We start from the raw sequence: 24929 nt of genomic DNA on the forward strand, positions 1-24929 counted from the left end.
CACATTAGGCATAAATTAATATTATTTTTAACACTATCACATTTAGTTTATTATTATTTATTCTTACACTGAGGATATTAAACAAACAATTATCTCACGACGAAAACAACACAAAAAATGGGCATTTTAATCACAACTACTTAATCATTTTCTTATTAGTATAAGTTACTTCGCTCCATGGACGCCATTATTTATGGCCGATTAGACAACTAATCATGACATTAGCTTAAAATCTGGGTACGTTCTACTAAACATAAAGGTTCACAATATGGCGTCTAGTTGAAAACGCGTTGTTCATAATAAATATTTCACATAAAATGGGGTAAATTTCATGAATAACCATGAATATAGATTTAATTTTCAACAAAAATCATAAAAACCCACTTCCACCGACTTTAATTGTTTGAGAGAATAAACTGTACGCGATGCGGAACTATATTCAGAGTGTGAAAATGAACGTACTCTATATTGATTCTCATCGATTGTCATTAAGTGTGGTTTTTATAAAATGGTGAATCTATTGCACCCCGTGTTGTGTATTGAAAATTGAATAGACAAAAAGTAAATAACGTGTATTAAATTAATTAGTTAATAACGTTATTGTATCTTGGATCCTTAACAAGGTCCTTAAAGCTTAATAAATGTAATTAAAAATGGCGCGATTATAACAAATGTGCTTCGAGGACAGTTTTGAGGACGGACGGCGTTTTTTGGACTGTTATTATTTCTGGTGATTGTGAAGTGGTGTGAAATTATTTTAAATTGAAGGAGTTAAATAGTTTCTGAAATTAATATACAGGGTGATTGATAAAAGTTGTAAATGAGGTATATACGACAAGATAAAACAAGTGCTAAAAGATACTTTGGAATGTTTTCAAATTCACATTTCTCAGGTAGGTGATTCATAGTTATTATTAATAATGCAAAATTATAAACAATATTCGATAAATTTTAACAGTTATAAATATTCTCAAGTAACATCATATTAAGATAAAATATTAGTATATAATTATGACAAGCTCTTCTTTTTTGTGCGCGTAATTTACTAAGCGTTAATAATTATAATTATATCAGTCTTTGATATAAAAATTAAAGCTATATACGAAAAGGCAGCGAGTTTTTTTTATATTTTGTGCTTTCAATTGGATCCAAGATACTTTTATAACGAAAAATATATAACAGAGACAAGTTAATTGTGTTTCAACTCAATTTTATTTTGTTGTGAACAAAAATTTATGTCTGTTTATGTACAAAGTAGGAAATTAAAAATACCTAGTTGAGTTAGAACTAGGTTTAGTCCAGTGAACGAAGGTTTTTACCTCAGATTTAGATCAAGACGTATCGATTTACTTATTTTAAATGTAGATTTCATACCAATCCCCCAACTAGGGTATGAAGTTTTTTTTTGTTGAAACTAACATTGGAAGACGATTTAGTTGAGGAATCGATTTTGAAATGTATCGATTGTGTCGTATTCGCGATAGGTCGCGTTGTGTAAGTGAAATCATTGGTCGGATTGACACATCGCTTTGAATCTAGAGAGTTTCGGAAAACTCGCGGCAAATTTGAATCTTTCACTTTTATTAGAAAATTCGATACACTGTTTGTAGTATAACAAATTCGTTTTCCAAAAATTAGTTCGATATGGTAATATCGTATTTATTTTTCAATCCTTGTATCAGTTTTTTTTTGTTCCCAACATATATAGGGTGTCCAAAATATAGATTATATGATATATTTTAATGTTATTTGATGGAATTTGAGATATAAATTATTCAAAAAGTGAACGTTTCGTATTATAACTTTAAGTATATAGAAAAATTGTAAATATACAAGTTTGGGACGTCCTATACATTCATAATTATGAGTTGAAATAGCTGTCAATTTTTTATAAATATTTTGTAACATATTGATAAATAAATAAATGTCTTTTATGTACAGGGTGGTTAAATAAAAATGTACAGTCTTGTAGTGAACATTTTTATCACTAAAATTGCAAAATTTAGAATGTAAGAAATATTTTTGAGTCCCCAAGATTGTCGCCAGGGGGCGTAAACGTTATATTAAACTTCTAAGTAGGGTTTTCACTGTAACCCATTTATTAAATGTTAAAAAAAATAATCATACGAGTTTTTATAAGCTTTATGCGAGTAAATTTTATTCCTCTTCTTTTTATAGGTTAGGTTTGTTATGAAATCTAACAACGCTGTGCAATATTTTCATTTCGCCACCCAGTATATATAAAATAACAAAAATTGAATGAATGAATATTCATTTTTTTACATATAATATTGATACGGAATCTTATTATACTATTGATATAATATAGTTTGGACTCCCATTTCGTTATTTTTCCTGTAATTAGCTTTTTTTTTCTTAATTTTCTTGGAAATACACCAACAAGCACCAATTGTCGATTTAATAATGAAAAAAATAATTGGTCTGAAAATATTTTACACCCCAAAAACTAGTATGTCCAAAAAGTTGAATTACGACAAATATATGTTTCCATCCAGGACCGTAATGAAATTAAAAACAGTTTTTTGCATTCTTTCTCCCAAATAAAAACGATAAAAAAACAGTTTTTTGAGGATTTCCTCAGGAATTTTGAGGTTAGGTGATGTAAATAACGATGGTCGACTATATTTTCGGCATTATCAGGAATGTATCTCATGGGGCAGTCCTTTTCGGACGTCCTTTCTCCTACTAAGTGACTTAAAGTACACTAAAAACGGTAAAAAACAGTTTTTTGAGGTTTTTCTCAGGATTTTTGAGGTTAGGTGATGTAAATAACGATGGTCGACTATATTTTCGGCATTATCAGGAATGTATCTCATGGGGCAGTCCTTTTCGGACGTCCTTTCTCCTACTAAGTGAATCAAAGTACTCTAAAAACGATAAAAAAACGGTTTTTTGAGGTTTTCCTTAGGATATTTGAGGTTAGGTGATGGAAATAACGATGGTCGACTATATTTTCGGCATTATCAGGAATGTATCTCATGGGGCAGTCCTTTTCGGACGTCCTTTCTCCTACTAAGTGACTTAAAGTACACTAAAAACGGTAAAAAACAGTTTTTTGAGGTTTTTCTCAGGATTTTTGAGGTTAGGTGATGTAAATAACGATGGTCGACTATATTTTCGGCATTATCAGGAATGTATCTCATGGGGCAGTCCTTTTCGGACGTCCTTTCTCCTACTAAGTGATTCAAAGTACTCTAAAAACGATAAAAAAACGGTTTTTTGAGGTTTTCCTTAGGATATTTGAGGTTAGGTGATGGAAATAACGATGGTCGACTATATTTTCGGCATTATCAGGAATGTATCTCATGGGGCAGTCCTTTTCGGACGGCCTTTCTCCTACTAAGTCACTCAAAGTACACTAAAAACGATAAAAAACAGTTTTTTGAGGTTTTCCTCAGGATATTTGAGGTTAGGTGATGTAAATAACGATGGTCGACTATATTTTCGGCATTATCAGGAATGTATCTCATGGGGCAGTCCTTTTCGGACGGCCTTTCTCCTACTAAGTCACTCAAAGTACACTAAAAACGATAAAAAACAGTTTTTTGAGGTTTTCCTCAGGATATTTGAGGTTAGGTGATGTAAATAACGATGGTCGACTATATTTTCGGCATTATCAGGAATGTATCTCATGGGGCAGTCCTTTTCGGACGGCCTTTCTCCTACTAAGTCACTCAAAGTACACTAAAAACGATAAAAAACAGTTTTTTGAGGTTTTCCTCAGGATTTTTGAGGTTAGGTGATGTAAATAACGATGGTCGACTATATTTTCGGCATTATCAGGAATGTATCTCATGGGGCAGTCCTTTTCGGACGGCCTTTCTCCTACTAAGTCACTCAAAGTACACTAAAAACGATAAAAAACAGTTTTTTGAGGTTTTTCTCAGGATTTTTGAGGTTAGGTGATGTAAATAACGATGGTCGACTATATTTTCGGCATTATCAGGAATGTATCTCATGGGGCACTCCTTTTCGAACGGCCTTTCTCCTACTAAGTCACTCAAAGTACACTAAAAACGATAAAAAACAGTTTTTTGAGGTTTTTCTCAGGATTTTTGAGGTTAGGTGATGTAAATAACGATGGTCGACTATATTTTCGGCATTATCAGGAATGTATCTCATGGGGCAGTCCTTTTCGGACGGCCTTTCTCCTACTAAGTCACTCAAAGTACACTAAAAACGATAAAAAACAGTTTTTTGAGGTTTTTCTCAGGATTTTTGAGGTTAGGTGATGTAAATAACGATGGTCGACTATATTTTCGGCATTATCAGGAATGTATCTCATGGGGCAGTCCTTTTCGGACGGCCTTTCTCCTACTAAGTCACTCAAAGTACACTAAAAACGATAAAAAACAGTTTTTTGAGGTTTTTCTCAGGATTTTTGAGGTTAGGTGATGTAAATAACGATGGTCGACTATATTTTCGGCATTATCAGGAATGTATCTCATGGGGCAGTCCTTTTCGGACGGCCTTTCTCCTACTAAGTGACTTAAAGTACACTAAAAACGGTAAAAAACAGTTTTTTGAGGTTTTTCTCAGGATTTTTGAGGTTAGGTGATGTAAATAACGATGGTCGACTATATTTTCGGCATTATCAGGAATGTATCTCATGGGGCAGTCCTTTTCGGACGTCCTTTCTCCTACTAAGTGAATCAAAGTACTCTAAAAACGATAAAAAAACGGTTTTTTGAGGTTTTCCTTAGGATATTTGAGGTTAGGTGATGGAAATAACGATGGTCGACTATATTTTCGGCATTATCAGGAATGTATCTCATGGGGCAGTCCTTTTCGGACGTCCTTTCTCCTACTAAGTGACTTAAAGTACACTAAAAACGGTAAAAAACAGTTTTTTGAGGTTTTTCTCAGGGTTTTTGAGGTTAGGTGATGGAAATAACGATGGTCGACTATATTTTCGGCATTATCAGGAATGTATCTCATGGGGCAGTCCTTTTCGGACGTCCTTTCTCCTACTAAGTCACTCAAAGTACACTAAAAACGATAAAAAACAGTTTTTTGAGGTTTTCCTCAGGATATTTGAGGTTAGGTGATGGAAATAACGATGGTCGACTATATTTTCGGCATTATCAGGAATGTATCTCATGGGGCAGTCCTTTTCGGACGGCCTTTCTCCTACTAAGTCACTCAAAGTACACTAAAAACGATAAAAAACAGTTTTTTGAGGTTTTTCACAGGAATTTTGAGGTTAGATGATGAAAATAACGATGGGCGACTATATTTTCGGCATTATCAGGAACGTGTCTTATGGAGCAGTCCTTTTCGGACGTTCTTTCTCCTACTAAGTGACTCAAAGTACACCAAAAACGATAAAAAAAAACAGTTTTTTGAGGTTTTCCTAAGGAACTTTGAGGTTAGGTGATGGTTAGACGACAAAACCAAAGTTTAAGTGAAAAAACTAACGTTTATTGTAGATTTTTCAAAACTACAACTCATAGATACCATATTTTCTAGCATTTTTGCCGTAATTCACCCTTTTAGTACATTATTTTCCGTGTGAGAATATCAGGACTATACATCCCTTTGCTCAATCACTATTAAAACCAAAATTCCTTCCCGTAAAAACGGACATACTAGTCGATTATCGAAAATTCAAAATAACCACGAAACACCCAACATTTCGAGACATTTCCAATCATCGAAATAAATCGAGCTACCGATATAATCGCGTCAGACTTTTTAGATAAAAAAAAATTCAAATCCAAACGCCCCTATCCTCTCATCATAATTCATACACCTCCCTACCGTTAGTCCTCGACGAAATCCTCTTGTTCTGATTGTCCCTGCTCCTCTGAGGACTGCAATACATATTGTACCCCGGTATGATGTGGACCCTCACGTCCCCCGACGGTCTAACGCCTTCCGGTCGTTGCCGTCTGGAAAACGTCACCGTAGTCTTGCAACAACAATATTGAAACAAATTCACGTAGGCGCCGCGGAAATGCTGGTTGGATATACCGTACAGGATGCTGTTGACGCACGATTTGCTTATAGCCAACCAAGCCAAGTTGTAGAAAATACTGTCCGGTATTTTTCGCTTGGTACCGACGGCCAGTACCACCCCGAACGGAAGCCAGAATATTACGAACACCACGAAACTGTACACGTTCGAATGCATCAACATGTTGTCCCAAGTAAACGTATTCGGAGCTTTGAAACTCGGCCGGGACTTGAATCTACAAAAATTTACCAAATCAGAGCGAATTCATCTCATAAAAAACGCGTTCGGCAAGTGAACATTTCTCGGGGTATAATTTCCCGAACATTAGCTACCAAAACAAGATCGAATGTCGTAGACTTCTCGTCGAAACCTTAATCCGGACATATGAACAATCAACTCACCTTCTAACTTGATATCCGGCTCTGATATAAGAAAATAACGTGACCAGCACCGGCACCAGGACCATAACGACGCTGACCGTCGCCTGATAAGGTAACAAACCCAAATATTTCCGTCTGCAGTAGTCGAAGGACACGTCGCCGACGAACTGCACGCCGGAAATGCAAGCGCACACTATCCAAAAAACCAGTAAAATCGCCGTGATTTTCCCTCGGGTGAGTTTTTCGTACGCCCCCGAGGAGAAACACAGGCGGTAGTAATTTTCCGTGGCGACCGCGGCTAGCGACAGAACGGTCACGAGGAAACACAGTGTCGCCAAGAACCATTGGAAGCGGCACACCGCCAAATTGTCTCGGAGTCCCGCCAAAATGACGATCGCCGAAGCCGGCACCACCAAACCGGATACGAGCAGATCCGCTAAGGCCACGTTAACGATAAAGGTGTTACCTGAAACGTAATTCGCTAGATTTTTGTTTGACTTTTCACTCGACCCCCGTATATTGTACTCACCTCTTTTTCTGAGGTAGTCTTCGATCATGACAGCGCTGATCATGAAGACGTTTCCGACACTGCCCAGTGCGGCCAACGACGCGAGAAGAATCAGTCTTGCCAATCGCGACCAATGATCGTTTAGTGTTACCGGAGATACTGATTCCGAAACGTCGGTTATGTTGAGTAAAACCATACCCGCAGTTGCTGAAAATCATTGCCGTCGTTTCTAAATTATTTATTCGAATCTAATTTTATTTTTTTTTTTTTTTTTCATCCTCCCCGTATATTTATTCATTTTCCTCGTATCCTACATCGCGATAACTATTGAAATCATTTTGAAAAAATGTTATTCGACACATAATTGTCTTGGTATGTTTGTTATGCTTTTTATTGATGACGAATCATTGTTTGATTAAGTTAATATTGATAATTTCAAAAAATTTTTCCCGTTAAAACGTGATAAAATATCTGCTTTATACATAAATCGATTCTTTGGGTAATAGGAAAAGCGAGGTGGGTGACACGATTGATTAATGCCTATGAAAAGTTCGTTATTGCTAAAAATTCGAATGTGACAAATAATTTGCTTCCCTCTTAATTATTTTTCATGCTAAAACGACTTTTTACTTACCTAATTACAACAAATGAAGTAGTAATAATAAAAACCAACGTCTATTTTGAAATTTTTGAATATTTACCACAATTTTTTAAATAAATATATAATTTCTTATTTAACACCTTGTATATATTTTTATTTGGCTGACGTGTACGTCAAATTAAAAATCGTTTATCTATAATATAATTTATTCATTAAAAAAATCAAACTAAGAATTTTATTTCATAACGTGATGCTGGCTAACTCCGACTCTGTACAGTTCCGCACAGCTGACGCTAGCAATTGTTGAACCTTGATCACGTCACCACCGCTCGATAATCGACGCGAATACGTTTCGACTAGCGGACCAAATGTATAACCAGAAGTTTATTATTTAAAACATTTTATTGACTCAACTGGGCCTCTATATTTGACGGTTAATTCGTAAAGCACGAATTATGAATCATCTTATCAGCTGTGTTGTGTCGTTTGGAATAATATTTTTTAGTCATCTGAAGAAGGGCTAGGAGAATGTATATGTATCAGTTTTATTATCAAAATTGTGAATGTTTTTCTTTGGTTTAACTGTAAGTATTATTATATTGATATAATTTATTACAAGTTTTCGTTTTACGGAAGGTGATATTTCTAATTAATATAAGGATCGTACTAAATATAAATTGTGACATTTTCTAAATAACTGTTATTTACTTGAAGTTTTCAATTTCCTTATTTGTTTTTAGATGTATTTAAAAATGTGTTATCAATTTGCGGGTAATTATAATATGTAATAATAATAAATAATTTATTATATATCTTCAGAATGTTAATTAATTTTCCGGGTTATATAATTATTAGTTTTTATTATTTAACTGCCTACCAAAGTAGATATTGAATATCAGTATTTAGAAAAAAATAGTTTTAACTATCAAAATTTAACTGGATAATAGTTTTTTAATGTAAATAAAGGGGAGGTATTTTTGAAATAATTTTGTTGATCTGAATGTACGTGTTTTTTGGCAATAAAACCAACTCTGGTATAGAAGTGGGCGTACTTTTTAAGGGGGTATTGAAAATTCAGTATTAATAAATCAGTGCCGGCTTTGAAAAGGGGTTTATAAAAATGCTTATACGGGGTATATTCATAAGAAAGTGCGTAAAAAGTTATTTCAAATGAAACCTACCTACAAAATTATTAATAAAGGTGAAACAAATTTTCTTTTTTTTCACAGTAACGGCTTAAGGGAATTTTTAGTTATTTATACGAGGTGTGAAAAATATTTTATATCGTTAGGTCTTTATATAAGGCATAAAAGGTATTCCAGAGGTAATCTACGTCACCAATGTGATTATTATACGAGGTTAAGTCACGAATTATAAACCCTCCAACATCTGGTATAGAAGTGGGCGTACTTCGTAGTGGGGTATTGAAAATTCAGTATTAATAAATCAGTGCCGGCTTTGAAAGGGGGTTTATAAATTTTATTTAGATTGTATACAGAATTTAGTGGTTAAAACTTGAAAAAAATTGACTAACAAGGTGTAGTAACGCGACAATTCGATGGTAAAAATGTTTATACGGGGTATAATCATAATAAAGTGCGTAAAAAATTATTTCAAATGAAACCTACCTACAAAATTATTATTAAAGGTGGAACAAATTTCCTTTTTTTTCGCAGTAACGGCTTAAGGGAATTTTTAGTTATTTATACGAGGTGTGAGAAATATTTTATATCGTTAGGTCTTTATATAAGGCATAAAAGGTATTCCAGAGGTAATCTACGTCACCAATGTGATTATTATACGAGGTTAAGTCACGAATTATAAACCCTCCAACATCTGGTATAGAAGTGGGCGTACTTCGTAGTGGGGTATTGAAAATTCAGTATTAATAAATCAGTGCCGGCTTTGAAAGGGGGTTTATAAATTTTATTTAGATTGTATACAGAATTTAGTGGTTAAAACTTGAAAAAAATTGACTAACAAGGTGTAGTAACGCGACAATTCGATGGTAAAAATGTTTATACGGGGTATAATCATAATAAAGTGCGTAAAAAATTATTTCAAATGAAACCTACCTACAAAATTATTATTAAAGGTGGAACAAATTTCCTTTTTTTTTCGCAGTAACGGCTTAAGGTAATTTTTAGTTATTTATACGAGGTGTGAAAAATATTTTATATCGTTAGGTCTTTATATAAGACATATAAGGTATTCCAGAGGTAATGTACGTCACCAATGTGATTATTATACGAGGTTAAGTCACGAATTATAAACCTTGTAACATCGAACGTTCACTTTGGGTACTAATTAATCGTAAACTACTTTCGTCGCATTTTTTTTTAAATTTTCGTCAAGTTTTATGAGTTTCGGGATCGGAACTTTGTTAGACACGTTCAATTACGATTTGTTTTTGTTTTTTATAAAATTACAGGTAATGCAAACGGTTAGTTCGTCGAAATTAACGTCACAATGGACACCAATACGCCGCCGCAATCTTTAATCAACGAATACACGGAAGTCTACAGTCGACTTCCTCTAAAAACCCAATTGATCTACGGTTCCGGACACGTCCTCAACGACGTCTGCGCGTCGATGTGGTTCACCTATCTCCTGGTTTTCTTCCAATACGTATTAGAATTCGACAACGTCCAAACTGGTTTGCTGCTACTCATAGGGCAAATAGCCGACGCCATATCGACCCCGTTCGTCGGCTACAACTCCGACAAATCGGAAGGTTCGTGCATAACTCGGTACGGCAAACGAAAAACCTGGCACCTGATCGGCACCGGTTGCGTCCTCGGCGCCTTCCCCTTCATCTTCTCCAGCTGCGTCGGTTGTTCGCGCGACCGCGATTCGGCCGAACTCTTCTACTACAGCATGTTCGTGATTATCTTCCAATTCGGCTGGGCCTCGGTGCAGATATCCCATTTGTCCTTGATACCCGAGTTGACGCCGAACGAACGCGATCGCACCAAATTAACCGCCGTTCGGTACTCCTTCACCGTCATGTCGAACGTTTTGGTTTACGTAATCGCGTGGCTGGTGTTGCGTATTAACGAATCGTCGAAAATAGGTCCGGGGGACGAATCGAAGTTCGAGCACGTCGTTTGGTCGGTGTTGATCGTCGGTGCGACGTGCACGGCGGTGTTTCAAACTTACATCAACGAGGCGGATAACGGCGCCGGCGTCGACGTTAGAGGTGGACAAATCCGATCCACTATTGGCGATTTGTTCAAAACTATCGAGATTTATAGGATAGCCGTGGTGTATATGTCGTCTAGATTGTTTATTAATTTGTCTCAAGTGTTTATTCCTTTGTATTTACACGAATCTCTCGATATGAACGCCAGTTCGTTGGCTTTGGTACCTCTGGTTATGTATGTAGGTAGTTTCGTGACGTCTTTGCTCGTGGAAACCGTCAACGGAGTTTTCGGAAGGAGTTCCACGTATACTTTGGGTAGTTTTTTCGGTACGATCGCCGCTGTTTGGATCAAATTCGGGTACGGCGACGATTATTCGACGTATTTCATTTACGTCATAGCCGTGATCCTCGGCGCCGCCGGTTCTATCGTTTTGGTGACTAGTATAGGGATTACGACCGATTTTATAGGGGAAGATACTCATAATGGGGCTTTCGTTTTCGGGGTTATGAGTTTTACTGATAAATTATCGAACGGCTTAGCGGTTATCGTTATTCAGTATTTCCATAGCGGTATTTCCGATAAATATTTTTATAGGGACGTTTTGACTTATATTTGCGGAGGGTCCGTCATATGCGGCGCCGTGGCGGTCCTTTTCGGTACCTGCGGTATACGTAGATCGTACGAAAGGATCCCCGAAATTGTCGCTTGAAGAATCTCGTCGTTTCCGAGGCTGATTCGAAAATAAACCGAAATTATTAAGTTGCAGACCTGAAATTTTCGTACTTTTACCGCCTCCCCCGATGCCTTTTTCGTTAAAATATCTCTACTTATCACGGGATTATTCTATATTCGAATCGCAGTCTTCGTCAATTCACGCGAGGCCGCCCCTGGCTACGTCTGAACAACACGGGCCAGGCCGACGCTAGCTTGTCTGCAGGACCGGTGTTGGCTTCATGTTTATTCGAAAGTTTCGCTTTATATTCAAACCACCCTCGTAATAAACGAAATATTTACGTTTAAATTAATTTTTGCGGTCTTGATTTATATTTTCCGAAATTTTTTTAAGTTGCAGACCTGAAATTTTCGTACTTTTACCGCCTCCCCCGATGCCTTTTTCGTTAAAATATCTCTACTTATCACGGGATTATTCTATATTCGAATCGCAGTCTTCGTCAATTCACACGAGGCCGCCCCTGGCTACGTCTGAACAACACGGGCCAGGCCGACGCTGGCTTGTCTGCAGGACCGGTGTTGGCTTCATGTTTATTCGAAAGTTTTCGCGTTATATTCAAACCACTCTCGTAATAAACGAAATATTTACGTTTAAATTAATTTTTGCGGTCTTGATTTATATTTCCCGAAATTTTTTTAAGTTGCAGACCTGAAATTTTCGTACTTTTACCGCCTTCCCCGATGCCTTTTTCGTTAAACTATCTCTACTTATCACGGGATTATTCTATATTCGAATCGCAGTCTTCGTCAATTCACGCGAGGCCGCCCCTGGCTACGTCTGAACAACACGGACCAGGCCGACGCTGGCTTGTCTGCAGGACCGGTGTTGGCTTCATGTTTATTCGAAAGTTTTCGCGTTATATTCAAACCACTCTCGTAATAAACGAAATATTTACGTTTAAATTAATTTTTGCGGTCTTGATTTATATTTCCCGAAATTTTTAATTCTCGAATTGATACAGGGTGATTAATGAAGTGGAAATTAGACGTTTTCTAGAGGAATTCACTCATAAAACTTATTTTTATTATGAAAATTTACGATTTTGCTACTCCAAATCGATTATCTAATTAAATGTATATACAAGGTGCGATCGAAAAGTTTAATCACAATGCAGAAGTAAACTTTAGTTCATTTTTCAAGTTTCTGTGGTTTACAATTGCAAATTTTCGTCCGTGTTCGAGATTAAATGACATCCAGGCACTTTTTTTATCTTCAACTGTCCCATTTCTACTTGTGAATCTCAAATATCGCTTATAATCGTAGACAAATTTTTTTTTTGGGTACTTTTTTTAATTTTTACAAAGACTATGTACCTCGTAGTATCGTATTTTCTTATAAAAAGTGAATATACAAGGGAATAAATACGTACCCTTAAAACTTTGTTAAACGAATCACTCTATATGATTTGACGTAATATATTGCTTAATAAAAATTAATACAAATGAAAAACCCTGTATAAATCGTAATATGTAGAGTCAAATAAGTCATAAGTCAAATTTATGTACTAGACATAAAAAAATTCATAAAAACAAATCAGCTCGTGCAAAAATTTATGATCCACCCTGTATAACCGAAAATGCTTAATGCCTGAAATTATTTAGATCGATATGAAAATTTCATACGATAAATTTAATCGGAGAAAGTTTTTCCTTAACGTCCAATCAATAACTAATCACCCTGTATTTATTATTATATTTAGAACAAAGAAAATATTGTGATTTTATACGAGGTGTAACACTGTAAACTTACATTAATTTTTTTTGGTCTATTTTCTAAATTTCTGCATTAAAAGGACCACCCTATATTCAATTTTTTTCCATAAATTGGAAAATAATTAAAATAGTTTAACACAATTTACCTAGATCCGGACCTGTAATTTATTCACAAATTATTTGATGGAAGCCAATTGACTACCGAAAATTTCAAATAAGCTATTTTCGTTATACTCTCGATAATTTTATATATTTTTAAACAAATTTTTATATTAACTATGCCTAGTTTGTAAAAATAAAAAAAAATCATGCGGAATACTAATGTAAAGAATATTGTTTTTTGTTGGGCAATATCGTAAACAAAAAAGGAAACTATCATTATGACATTATACCATACGTTCCGCTACCTCATAGTAGATGTCGCGACTATCAGTATATATATTTATATAAGTTTAGTACATTGAAATTTTTTATTCGACAATTTAAACATTAAAATGAACGTAGAATTGAATATTTAGAATACAGGTGTTTTTAATTTTTTTTAATAGCAGCTGAAATTATTTCTAAAAATTCATTTATATACAAATCTAACCTAAAAACCTTTTTATATTTACTATTTTCTAAATGTGATAAAGTATATTGTATACTCATTGATTGTGATTGTTAGAAAAATAAAAATGTGAAGATTACGATTGTTTTTTTTTCCTTTTCCGAATTATACAGGGCGTTTCCAGTATGCTTTAAAATGAGATATCTATTTTTGATATTTTTCACCTTTTCTTATCTATGACCTTGAATATATTTTTGTGGCTCAAAATTTTCTAGCGTGCAATACAAAACACGAAGGTAACGCAATGCCTGCAATTTCAAATTGTAATTAGCTCAAATTGAGGAGGAAATCGTTATGCATAAAATCTTATCAAACCCTGCGAAAGTGCATTCGAACACGCATTTACTGTAATCATATGTCGAAATTTTTAAGAATTCCGACAATTTACATCTTCGATAACATATTTTGAAATAATAATAATTGAAAATAGTATGATCATTACTTTAACGTGAAGATATGACGCCATCTTGTTTTAAAATATTGTAGCTTATGAATGGAATTCAGATTATTTTTTACCAAATAACAAGAATACTACGAGTAATTATTTAATTTAACTATCTAATTTAAAAAAACGTTTTTCTTTTACATTGAATAAAATGATATATAATATTTCCGAATAAAATATAAAAATCCGCCATAATTGTTGACAGTTACGTTACCGTTTAAGAAACAAAGATAATTATAATACTAACGTAACGTTGCCAAGTTTATTTTTTTCCACTTAATCTGAATACGTTATATAAATAATTTCTTCTTCATATTTTTGATTATCTATTTATTAAATTCCTTTAATTTTTCATTCCTTAGCCTTTTTATATGTTTTTTATGATAAATCGTTATGATTTTTGGTGTTTTTTGATAATAAATTCGTTCTTGGAATCAGCTGAAAATATTTTTTTTTAGTTTTCGGTTTTTATCAAAATATTGTGAATCAAATATAAAAGAGACATAAAATCAACAAAACATATACAAGGGACTAACAAGTATTGAATAAAAAATATATATATATATTTGAATATATTATAATTTTATCAATTTTAAAATTATATGTCGATAATTTTTGGACCCAAATTGGTTTTCCTCTTTATTAAAAGAAACAGATGAGATTTATCCATATTAATTTTATTTTTACTACTTTCATTTCTGTAAAATTAATTGATATGCTAAAAGAATAAAATATTTTCCAATTTTACTGAAAGTAGAAGTACTGACTTGACAACACAGCATTTAGCGATTACATTTCACGTCTGTTGTCTGGTTGTACAGGGTCGGATCATTATATAAACTTTTTACAAAATTATTTTTCATAACAAAATTCATATTTTGGTAAAACTGATATTACATGTTAAATTTTTTCTACTTTGTTTCTGAATCGTCAAAATTTGACGTTTTGACCTGTCTTTGAAAAAAATAATTTTCAATCGGCAGAGATCTAAATTCAAAACAATTTAGAAGCACAATCAAAATTAAGATGGCAATAGCAGCAACAGTGTTGCCATATTTATATAAATTTATATTAGGATGTCGTAGAAGATATTCTGCAGCGATTGGAAGTTCGAGATTGAGCACTGCGCGTGCTCCGTACGCAGTACAACGTCAGTGATACCAATCGAATATTCCAAACGTCACTAAATGGTAAATATTTTCTTTTTAATTGGCGCTAATTATATTAAAATGATATTATTATCATCGTTAAATGTTTAATCGATTTTTTTGATGAAATTACGATAAACAAATGAAGTGACATTACGATTAAACAACAACAACGATCAATTTTTTATTTATTTTAATGATTGGCTCGTCTATTATTGTAAACAAAAGAATTTTTTCACAATACTGTCATTTTCATGGTTGTTTATTTGATATTAGAGTAAATTTTTAATTTAAAAGTCACTTTTTCGTTATATAGACCTCGTATATATATATATATATATATATATATATATATATATATATATATATATAAAAAATTAGTAACATTATTTGTTTGAAATAATGGTTTTTCTTTTTTAATATTGTTGAATTACACTAATTATATTTATATTTAAGTATTTTTTACGAGATATCTATTAAATTTTGAATAGTTTTATTAGCAATTGTCATTCACATACCATCATCTTGTTTTTTAGTCACATATCAAACTATAACGAAATAATGAAATTTATTATCGACTCACCCTGTTAAACACACAACCGGCAGTGGTGATCAATACAAAATAGATTTCATATCCCTGTATTAGATTCGTCTAACTCGGGATCTCTTGAACTCTAATTGCAAATGGGTTGTTTTCGTTTAATTGGAAACCGACGCCGGTGTCTACCTCTGGCGTAGCAACGGATTAATACTGAAGAGGTCTAGACGTTAGGCGGTTGTTCGACTAAATCGCATGCGCGCAACAAGTTACGAACATTAGAGAAACGGAAAACTACACTGAGAAATTAAATACTTTTATTGCGATATGTATATTTATTTACAGTGAGCTCGTTTTTGAATTATAATTTTTTTTTTATTGTAAATACTAGTTATAATGTATTGTAAAATAAATAAAAATATTTTAGATGCAGTTTTAATACTGAAACTAGTGCAACATTTGATTTTTTTTTGTTATGGAAATATAATATATAAAATATCGAATTTTAATTTTGGTCTACGCTTATTATTAACAACAAATCGATTGTTTTCTACTCGATTTCTAGTTTCCAATAATAATTTTGACTAATCATTCACATTAAAACAACTTCGATCTCTCAATTACATTTTTTACATCAAATCGATTATTTTTAATCGATTTATTATCCTCAATAACATTGTGTTAGATTATAACATAAAATCGATCATTTTATAATCGATTTCTAATCGCCAATATCATTTTTTTTAGATTGTTTACAGCAAATCGATCATTTTCTAATCGATATCTACTCCCAATAACATTTTTGATTCATCATTCACGTCAAATCGATAATTTTTAATCGATTTCTAATCGCCAATATCATTTTCTTAGATTGTTTACAGCAAATCGATCATTTTCTAATCGATATCTACTCCCAATAATATTTTTGATTCATCATTCACGTCAAATCGATAATTTTTAATCGATTTCTAATCGCCAATATCATTTTTTTAGATTGTTTACAGCAAATCGATCATTTTCTAATCGATATCTACTCTCAATAACATTTTTGACAGATTATTCACGTCAAATCGATTATTTTTAATCGATTTATTACCCTCAATAACATTTTGATAGATTATAACATAAAATCGATTTCTAGCTCCCAATAATACTTTTGATTCATTATTCACATTAAATCAATTTCAATATCAAATCGATTATTTTTAATCGATTTCTAATCGCCAATATCATTTTCTTAGATTGTTTACAGCAAATCGATCATTTTCTAATCGATATCTACTCCCAATAATGTTTTTGATTCATCATTCACAATAAATTAATTTCTAACTCTCGATAACATTTTTGACAGATCATTCATGTCAAATGGATAATTTTTAATCGATTTATAGCTCTGAATAACATTTTTGATAAATTATTTGTATCGAATCTTAGTATAAATTTGATTCATTATTTACATAAAATCGATTCTTATACAATCGATTTCCAACTCTCAATACATCTGAATAATAAGTATTTTATAAACCATCCTGTATTTACAAGTCCAATTTTATGGTATTGTTCAGAATGCTATTTGTATCAGTGTATATTTTAAACGATAATATTCTAAATGTCATCAGCGATCTTTAATTCCCCCGTTCCTAATAATTCCATTTTTAGCATAATTTCGTTATCGTTAATAAAAACACAGAGTAGACCCTTTCCCTATACTAGATCAATGACCTACATTTCGGTTTTGGAAAAATAGACGACATCACTTAATCACAGCGTTACTTTAAAATATGAAATAAATATTTTTATTACAAATTTTTTTACAATTTTTTCCTATTTTCATTCGTTAATATCAAGTTATTTGATAATACCGTGATTCCTTTACTTTAAACGTCAAATTTTTCTTCTTCTTTTTTTGTGGTTTACTAAATACAAACATCTCTAATTTGTCAATCTATTCATAATTCTGATAAGGTTAAAATTTCAACTACTGGTCGCTACTGCTGACTTTTTAAGCTCATTTTTGGAATTGAAAATTATTTTTATTTGGTTTTAACAACATATCTTTGTATATTTTTCTGTTATTCCTTCTCTATAAAGATTTTCACTACTTCGACTCGTCCTCTAATTTCAAGATGGCGCCACAAAACAATAGTAACCTTGAAACCGTAGATATAAAATTATGTTATTCAAATTTTAATTATCTCGCAAATAATCGCCCTGTATAACGAAAAAAGTCTGCTTTTTTGTTATATTCATTAATTTTCAAATGATATCTTGCAGCGATCTTAAAACCCACCAAATTTCAACATACAAACAATGACAGTAAAAGGACGTGTCTACTCGAACAATCTTAAGGTCGTTTACCCAAATTTAGAATTTATAGAGGTTGAATTTTTTTAATATTTAAAAATGAAAAAAGAGTTGCTTCAGTTATAGATATTTGAGAAAATTTTTCCACTTTTTTTTATTTTGATTTTTCTATTTATACGAGGAAAGTGTATTTAAAATAACCAAAAATTAGTTTTCAAAAATATAAAACACGATTTATCAACAAAAAAAAATAAAAGCACAATCATTTTGAGAAATAATACATTTATTTGACTCTATTATGTACAATTACATATAATAAAATAGTAAATATCATCGAAATATAGGCCGTCCGTCGTTGGCACAAGCTAAAGGTAAATTACAAGGTTTATAGATAACTCTCGGAGGACATACAGCCCCCGGTGGTTTATATAATATCTTCCTAGTTTTCAATTGCATAGATTTTGATCCGCATATCGAACTGCACGGAGTGAACGCCGTCCAGTCGGACATTATACACTCCGGCTTTTTCTCCTCTTCCTCCGTCGGTAGCGCTCGTTCGTTTTCGGTAGCTGTCGACGAAACGCAAGGAATGACGCAGAGTTTAGATTGAATTAGTTTCCTAGGACAAGCTCTACCGCCATTTTCCGCGTGACGCTACAATTATTATTAAATAAAAAATATTAACTGAGATAATACAATGAATAATTGATACGTAAAAGTCGAAATTTAGTAAGTTGTTAAATATATTTGGTGGAGGACTAACGAACGTACCATTATTTGTCGATATCTCTTTTTAGTTCCACTTCCACAAGTGGCTCCGCGTATTTGACATTTACCCCAAATGGACCAATCGGTTGTTCTACAATCAGTCACGCGACCATCCGGTTTCTGTTCGATTACCAAACTTTCACCAATTCTCGATTCTGAATAAAATCAAATTTTTGACTATATTTGTCATTAAAGTCAAAATTAATTTTTTGTTTTTTAATTTTTTAAGGAAATGTATAAAATAATTAACAAATTTGATAAGTAATTCGGTGATTCGAGCTAACAATAAACGTGAATTTTAACCACATTTATGTCAGCCATATTGGTAGTAGTAGAAAGTTAGTTTACAGATTGACAATTGTGTATAGAGGGTGATTCATCGAGATAAAACTGATTTTCTGCTATTAAAATGAGAAAAAAAAATTTTTTTCATTTTTCAGCGTGATTAAAATAAAAATGATCCAATTAAATATCATAATTTCGATAATTTATAGATATACAGGGTGATTCTTCGAAAGTTTCGACCCGGTACAGCTGAAAATATTCAAAAAAATTTTAATCAAAAATGAAACAACTTACTGTCGTTGCACGGAATGTGACATTTGACAATTTCCGAATTCGAACAATCGGATTCGTCGCTTTCGTCGTCACTTCCGGGCGGTAACCTCAATCTTCTTTTGATTCCGGTACCGCAAGTGACGCTGCAACTAGACCAAAGACCCCAGTTGTTATTCTTACAATTCGAATCACCCTGTACGAGAAAAAAAATATTATGATTACAAAAATAAACAATTTATTAATATACTTACGTCGCCGTTACTACAACCTCTCTGCCCACCTCTACACCGCTTATTTTCCTGCAGTTCCACGTTACATTTATCTTCGTTTCTCTCATCCAATAATTTTCTATCTCTTGTTTTCGTACCGTAACCGCACGTGGCACTACAACTCGACCATTCCGACCATTCCCCAACTTTACAATCGGTTTCTTCATCATCACCTTCATCGGTTTTCTTTTCCTCGTTAGAATCTCCATCTTTTTTTGTTTCGTTTTCGTCTGTATTGTCGGAATTATTTTTTTCCTTAGAATCCTCTTCCTTTTCTTCCCCTTCACTTTCCCCGCCTTCACCTTCCTCACCTCCTTTGTCCTCCCCACTCTCCTCGCTGCCCTCTCCTACTTCCGCTTTCTCCCCACTCTCCCCTACTTCCCCCTCTTCAGAATCACTTTTGTTCACAGTCTCGTTGTCTTCTTGAGAGTTCGTCGCTTCTGTGACGTCATTTCCTTTTTCTTGTTCCTCAGAATTTTCGCTCGATTCCTTATCTATTTCCGCCGAAGATTTTTCGTTGGAATTTTTTTTTTCTTTCGTATCGTTTTCTTGTTCTTCTCTATTGTTTTCTTCCGTACTACTTTGTTTGGTTGAATAATAACGGTTATGGGGTTTTTTACATTTTGAAGTATCTGAAAGTAATTAAAATTATTGATTTTCACATTTATATTATTTTGTTGTGGAAACGAAAAGATATATTTTGATTCACTTGACGAACTTTATGAAGGAATATTCACTGAATAGTGTGACTATCCACCAATAGATGGCGTAAACAATTTCATTGAAAATCTCTGCAAAAAATAATGTTAACAGGAAATAATTGACGTTTCGAATAATTTTTCTCGTTATTAAATTTTTATCTAAAATGAAGACGATTTATTCAAAACGTTTTGATGAGATACATTCAACGCCATCTCTTAGTAGGTAGTCACACTATTTAGTTCATTCACTGTAATCCCGTTGAATAATTTAAGAATGAGATAATAGATAAATTATACAATTCCTGAATTAATTTATTTAATTAAAAAAGAAATTAATAAGTAAATGTTATAATAATTCAAATTTCTCTAATATTATATTAAATAAAACATTTAAACGGTTCGATAAGGTCTAGTGGGTAACTACAGAAAACTTCAATAATTTGTTTCATAGAAATCTTTTTTATCATATATACAACTCGATCATAAATCGAAAGAAGGCTCATCGAATTCGATATTCATCTAGTTCGATGGATAGGCTATATCTATCTCTTTTTATTGTTTTTCGCTTTAGAGAGAGTGAAAGGTACGCGAATTGAAACAGGGCCGTCTCAAGGATTGCACACAGGATTATATATAAATATGAATAAAGAATTATTGATAATAAATAATTTTTACCTAAACATTGTCGTTCTTGTACTAAATCCAAGGAGCAATCACTAGAAGCCAATTTATCTACGTACGTTCTGATTCTAGTTTGTTTTCCCAGACCGCATTGCGCAGTACAAGGCGTCCAATCGGTCCAATCGTTAGTTCGACAATCGTTTTCCTCCTCCATATTTCCATCTTCGTCCGTTTCGCACGATTTCTCGTAGAGTCTTTGTCTGGTGAAGTGGATCTTGGCGATCGGGTTCATCGGGCTACCGTCTTCGCTGAAAAACGGCGATCTCGGATCGTTCGGGTGATTGGGGGTGATCGGCATGATCGGTTTTTGATTATAAAGTAACGGTCGAGACGACTGAAATAATTCATAATTATTATAAAACGAAAAAAAAAAATAATTTCATATTATATCACCATATAACCAATTCCGTCATCGATACCCGCGTCTATCGGGTACAAATTCAAAGTGTACGACTCGATCCACGTACAATCACTTTGACACAATTCGAAGTTCGATACTCCCACGAACCAATCGGGGGACGGTATTATCTTGGTTGCTATGGAAACTTGATGATTCTTACTGTCGACTCGGAATACCGCGTATGAGGATTCGGTTATGTTCGGATGTTGCAGACCTCTCGCTTTTATTATAGTTCGTATATTCGTTCCCTGGAATTCGTAACTTTTTATTTTACAGTAAACTGTACTTAAAACATTGTATTGTTAACCGCGCCATCTATAATTTCAACCGCTACCTAAAGAATATTTCTAGTATACGTATATCGGTTATGGCGGGAATCTGTTATTTATTAGAAGTATAGAGATGGGAATTCATGGCAATAAAAATTTATTTCGGTTATTTATTTTGATTATTTTCTACTTAATTTAAAATTTGAAATAAGAAAGTTGGTATTGGTTAGTAATACACCCAATATAATTTTTTTTTGAAAAAAATTGCGTATTTGAAAGAACAAATCGACGTTTTCAAGGAATTTATTCCGATTGGCCGTATATCAGTTATGGCGGGAATCTGTTATTTAATAAAAGTATAGAGATGGGAATTTATAGTAAAAAAGTCACAGTTAATTATTTTGATTACCTTTTTTTTAATTTCCGATTCCACTGTATACGTACTTCCGGTTTCTGCTAGTTCTTTCAATCCTTCGCTAGCTAATTGTTGTTCATTCCAGAAGGAGTGAGATTTTCTATGGGACGCTCCGATTATATCGCTAAATTTCGTACTCCATACATCCGAAGGAAAATTTCTGGGATGAGTATTTCTCGTCCAACGACCCTCGAAAGCTATCTAAATAAAAAAATAACCAGAATTCGAATAAAATATGGCACGTATTTCCTGTTAATAACGACACCATCTCTACCTTTTCGTTATATGTAACGAAACTTGGGCGGTTCTTGTCAGAACTTTGTTACATACCTCGTATTTAGCTTCCGAGCATGCGCAACACCTGTCGACGGTAGGAGGTTTAACATTTTCGTCTATTTCGGTGTCTTCGCACAAAATTTTAGTCAACTGCCCGTCCTCGCTGAACCAATTCTCTCTCGATTCGACTACTGTCGCTTTTATGGCGATACAACCGCTGTTTTCAGGAGGAGCTATCCAATTAACCTTCCGATCAAATTTTCAAAATAATTTGTATAATAAAATTCTAATTTCACCTCGAAAATACGAGAAACAATTCTCGTATCACCCTGTATGTATATTGATAATTACCTGTATTTCCCTTTTGGGTATTTTACTATTTTCTACCACGGTATTTGGGCATTTATCGCTGAATTGCGTCAGCATTTGAAGACCCGTTTCGAATTCAAACTGACCAGTAGGTCGATACGATTGGGTAGTAGACGTACCTTCTATCGATTCTAGTGATAAAACGAATTGTCTGAACGACTTTTGTGGACGTTTATCAGGATTCACCATTAAAGAAACTAAAAGTTATAAAAAATAGTTATTTTCGAAAGTTCCCATCTCTAACATTTTAACATTACGATCAATTTCATTTAGCTTTACAGTTTAAATTGTAGATGGCGTAATGAACGTTTTATTCTAACAATCTCACCGTTGTATTTTTGATTCGGAGTATACGATTTTGGATTGCCTTGTATGGAAAGTATATAACGATCTATATCATTTCTATTTTTCGGTCCCTTAATATTGTCTGGTATTAAATCACAGTCTAAGCTACAACTTAGCGAAATCAGGAATGAAGTTCCAATGAATATCGTTTTGAAATACATCTTCCTAGAAAAATGAAAATTAAACAAAACTATTGTTTTAAGTTTTGATAAATCAAAGCTGTGCCTGGTTGAAATCGAGAATAATCGATTTGTAATTCGAATGAATATATACGTCAAATTGTTTGTTTATATTTATTTATAATAATATATAAATACGTGATGGAGATACTATATAATTAAAATCAACATCATCTTCCTAATTATTTTTTAAAAATAGTCGAATTTGACATTGACTGTTTATCAATTTTGACCTTGCACTAATTAAGTCAAGTTTATAAGATCTTAATTAACTATATAAATTCACAAGACGTATAAAAACAAATTGCAAATGTATTTACGTATAATTTTAATTAAAACTTATTCAGTAATTGTTAAATTCGAAATGTTTTCTTGAATAATACGCGAATTAAAACCCAATTCATGATTATTTTACAGAACGATCGGTGATCTATCTTTTCTACTTTATCTATGGTTATAGAAACGATGTATAGAGATGGACTTGGCACATATTTCTCGTATAGTAATAAATTTGAGAAATAAATTAAATAATAATGGTTTTTATTTATGAGGTTATGATTTAATGATATATTTTAATAAATCATCCCCCGATAACTTTTAATAAACCGAAAGATTTATTTATATATACTCGTGTATAATAAATTCGTAATTCTAAACGAGAAAGTATTAATAAAATTTATGTTTTCAGATTTGACTCACCTTTCAGTAAAAATTTTTTCGAAATATTCTCAGCACATCACATATATATCAGTTTTATTTTATTCGAACGCGAACTGTTTCGAGGAAACGTGCGGACGCTGCCAGATGTTATTTTGTAACATTTTATGCGCATACCCGAACAGTTATTTATCTACAGAAATATCTTCACAACAAGTAACTTTTTCTAATTAATTCCCCGGTGTCAAAAGTCAAAAGATATCGCCGATTTTATGCGAAAATTTCGAAAAAATAATACGGAGTTTGAAGAATTTGTTGTTTTTCAAATTAATCACGATATAACAATCGTACCATATGTACAGTAGTGATCAAAAATTAAAATACAATTTTTTTTTCTCTTACATCCACTTTTCCCCCTTCTGTTTTCTGTCTCGTTGTGTTCTTTCGAGTTCAACGCTTATGTGACGTCATTTCCTTTTTCACGTTCCTCAAAATTATCGCTCATTTCCCTATTTAATCCGCTAAACATTTTTCATGTTCTTATGAATTGTTTTATTTCGTACAATCTGAACAGTTTGGCAACGTTGTTGCGTTTAATCCCCACTTGAATCTTGCTAATAATGATTATTTGGCGGGAACAATATGCGCATGCCCCCTTTTTGTTAAATGCAATTTCGAAAGTCGAAATAATTATTTTTAAATATAACGTATGATTTATATATATTTGGGTATAAATAACGAAGCATCTATTTGAATATTCAATAATAATATCGAATATCATAAATACAAAATATATTAATTATACTGTTTAGAATTATTCCTTAACCCGGACCTGAACTATCACATGGAATGGCGCGTAAGCTGAGAGTTGAAATTTTCCGCGCCGTTCCGTTATAGTAGAGATGGGACTACTCATTGTTGTTTCCGTTATAGTTATAATTTA

General features: G+C 33.0%; 3 protein-coding genes across 5 annotated transcripts; 1 reads left to right on the forward strand and 2 right to left on the reverse strand.

Annotated features, from left to right (window-relative positions):
- Positions 1-465: 465 nt before the first annotated feature.
- On the forward strand, positions 466-13743 carry LOC130892173 (major facilitator superfamily domain-containing protein 12-like). 2 transcript variants are annotated; one of them, XM_057797395.1, is made up of 2 exons: positions 466-893; positions 9898-13743. In XM_057797395.1, exon 2 carries the CDS (start codon positions 9936-9938, stop codon positions 11316-11318), a length of 1383 nt encoding a protein of 460 aa, XP_057653378.1. In that variant the 5' UTR covers positions 466-893; positions 9898-9935; the 3' UTR covers positions 11319-13743. The 2 variants fall into 2 exon arrangements, with proteins under 2 accessions (XP_057653378.1, XP_057653377.1); XM_057797394.1 differs by lacking the exon at positions 466-893 and adding an exon at positions 7806-8050.
- On the reverse strand, positions 5375-16165 carry LOC130892176 (melatonin receptor type 1B-like). The gene is made up of 3 exons (XM_057797397.1): positions 15841-16165; positions 6379-7072; positions 5375-6212 (listed from the first exon to the last, which is right to left on the reverse strand). Exons 2-3 carry the CDS (start codon positions 7059-7061, stop codon positions 5759-5761), a joined length of 1137 nt encoding a protein of 378 aa, XP_057653380.1. The 5' UTR covers positions 7062-7072; positions 15841-16165; the 3' UTR covers positions 5375-5758.
- Positions 16166-18364: 2199 nt separating this feature from the next.
- Positions 18365-24238, reverse strand: LOC130892167 (spondin-1-like). 2 transcript variants are annotated; one of them, XM_057797383.1, is made up of 11 exons: positions 24029-24238; positions 23134-23315; positions 22788-23002; positions 22491-22682; positions 22155-22361; positions 21470-21724; positions 21071-21410; positions 19677-20326; positions 19447-19618; positions 18871-19022; positions 18365-18753 (listed from the first exon to the last, which is right to left on the reverse strand). In XM_057797383.1, exons 2-11 carry the CDS (start codon positions 23309-23311, stop codon positions 18430-18432), a joined length of 2685 nt encoding a protein of 894 aa, XP_057653366.1. In that variant the 5' UTR covers positions 23312-23315; positions 24029-24238; the 3' UTR covers positions 18365-18429. The 2 variants fall into 2 exon arrangements, with proteins under 2 accessions (XP_057653366.1, XP_057653367.1); XM_057797384.1 differs by having other exon boundaries at positions 23134-23311; positions 24029-24199.
- Between the last annotated feature and the right edge of the window lie 691 nt (positions 24239-24929).

This window comes from Diorhabda carinulata, chromosome 4 (genome assembly GCF_026250575.1).
Source record: "Diorhabda carinulata isolate Delta chromosome 4, icDioCari1.1, whole genome shotgun sequence".
NCBI classification, from domain to species: Eukaryota; Metazoa; Arthropoda; class Insecta; order Coleoptera; family Chrysomelidae; genus Diorhabda; species Diorhabda carinulata.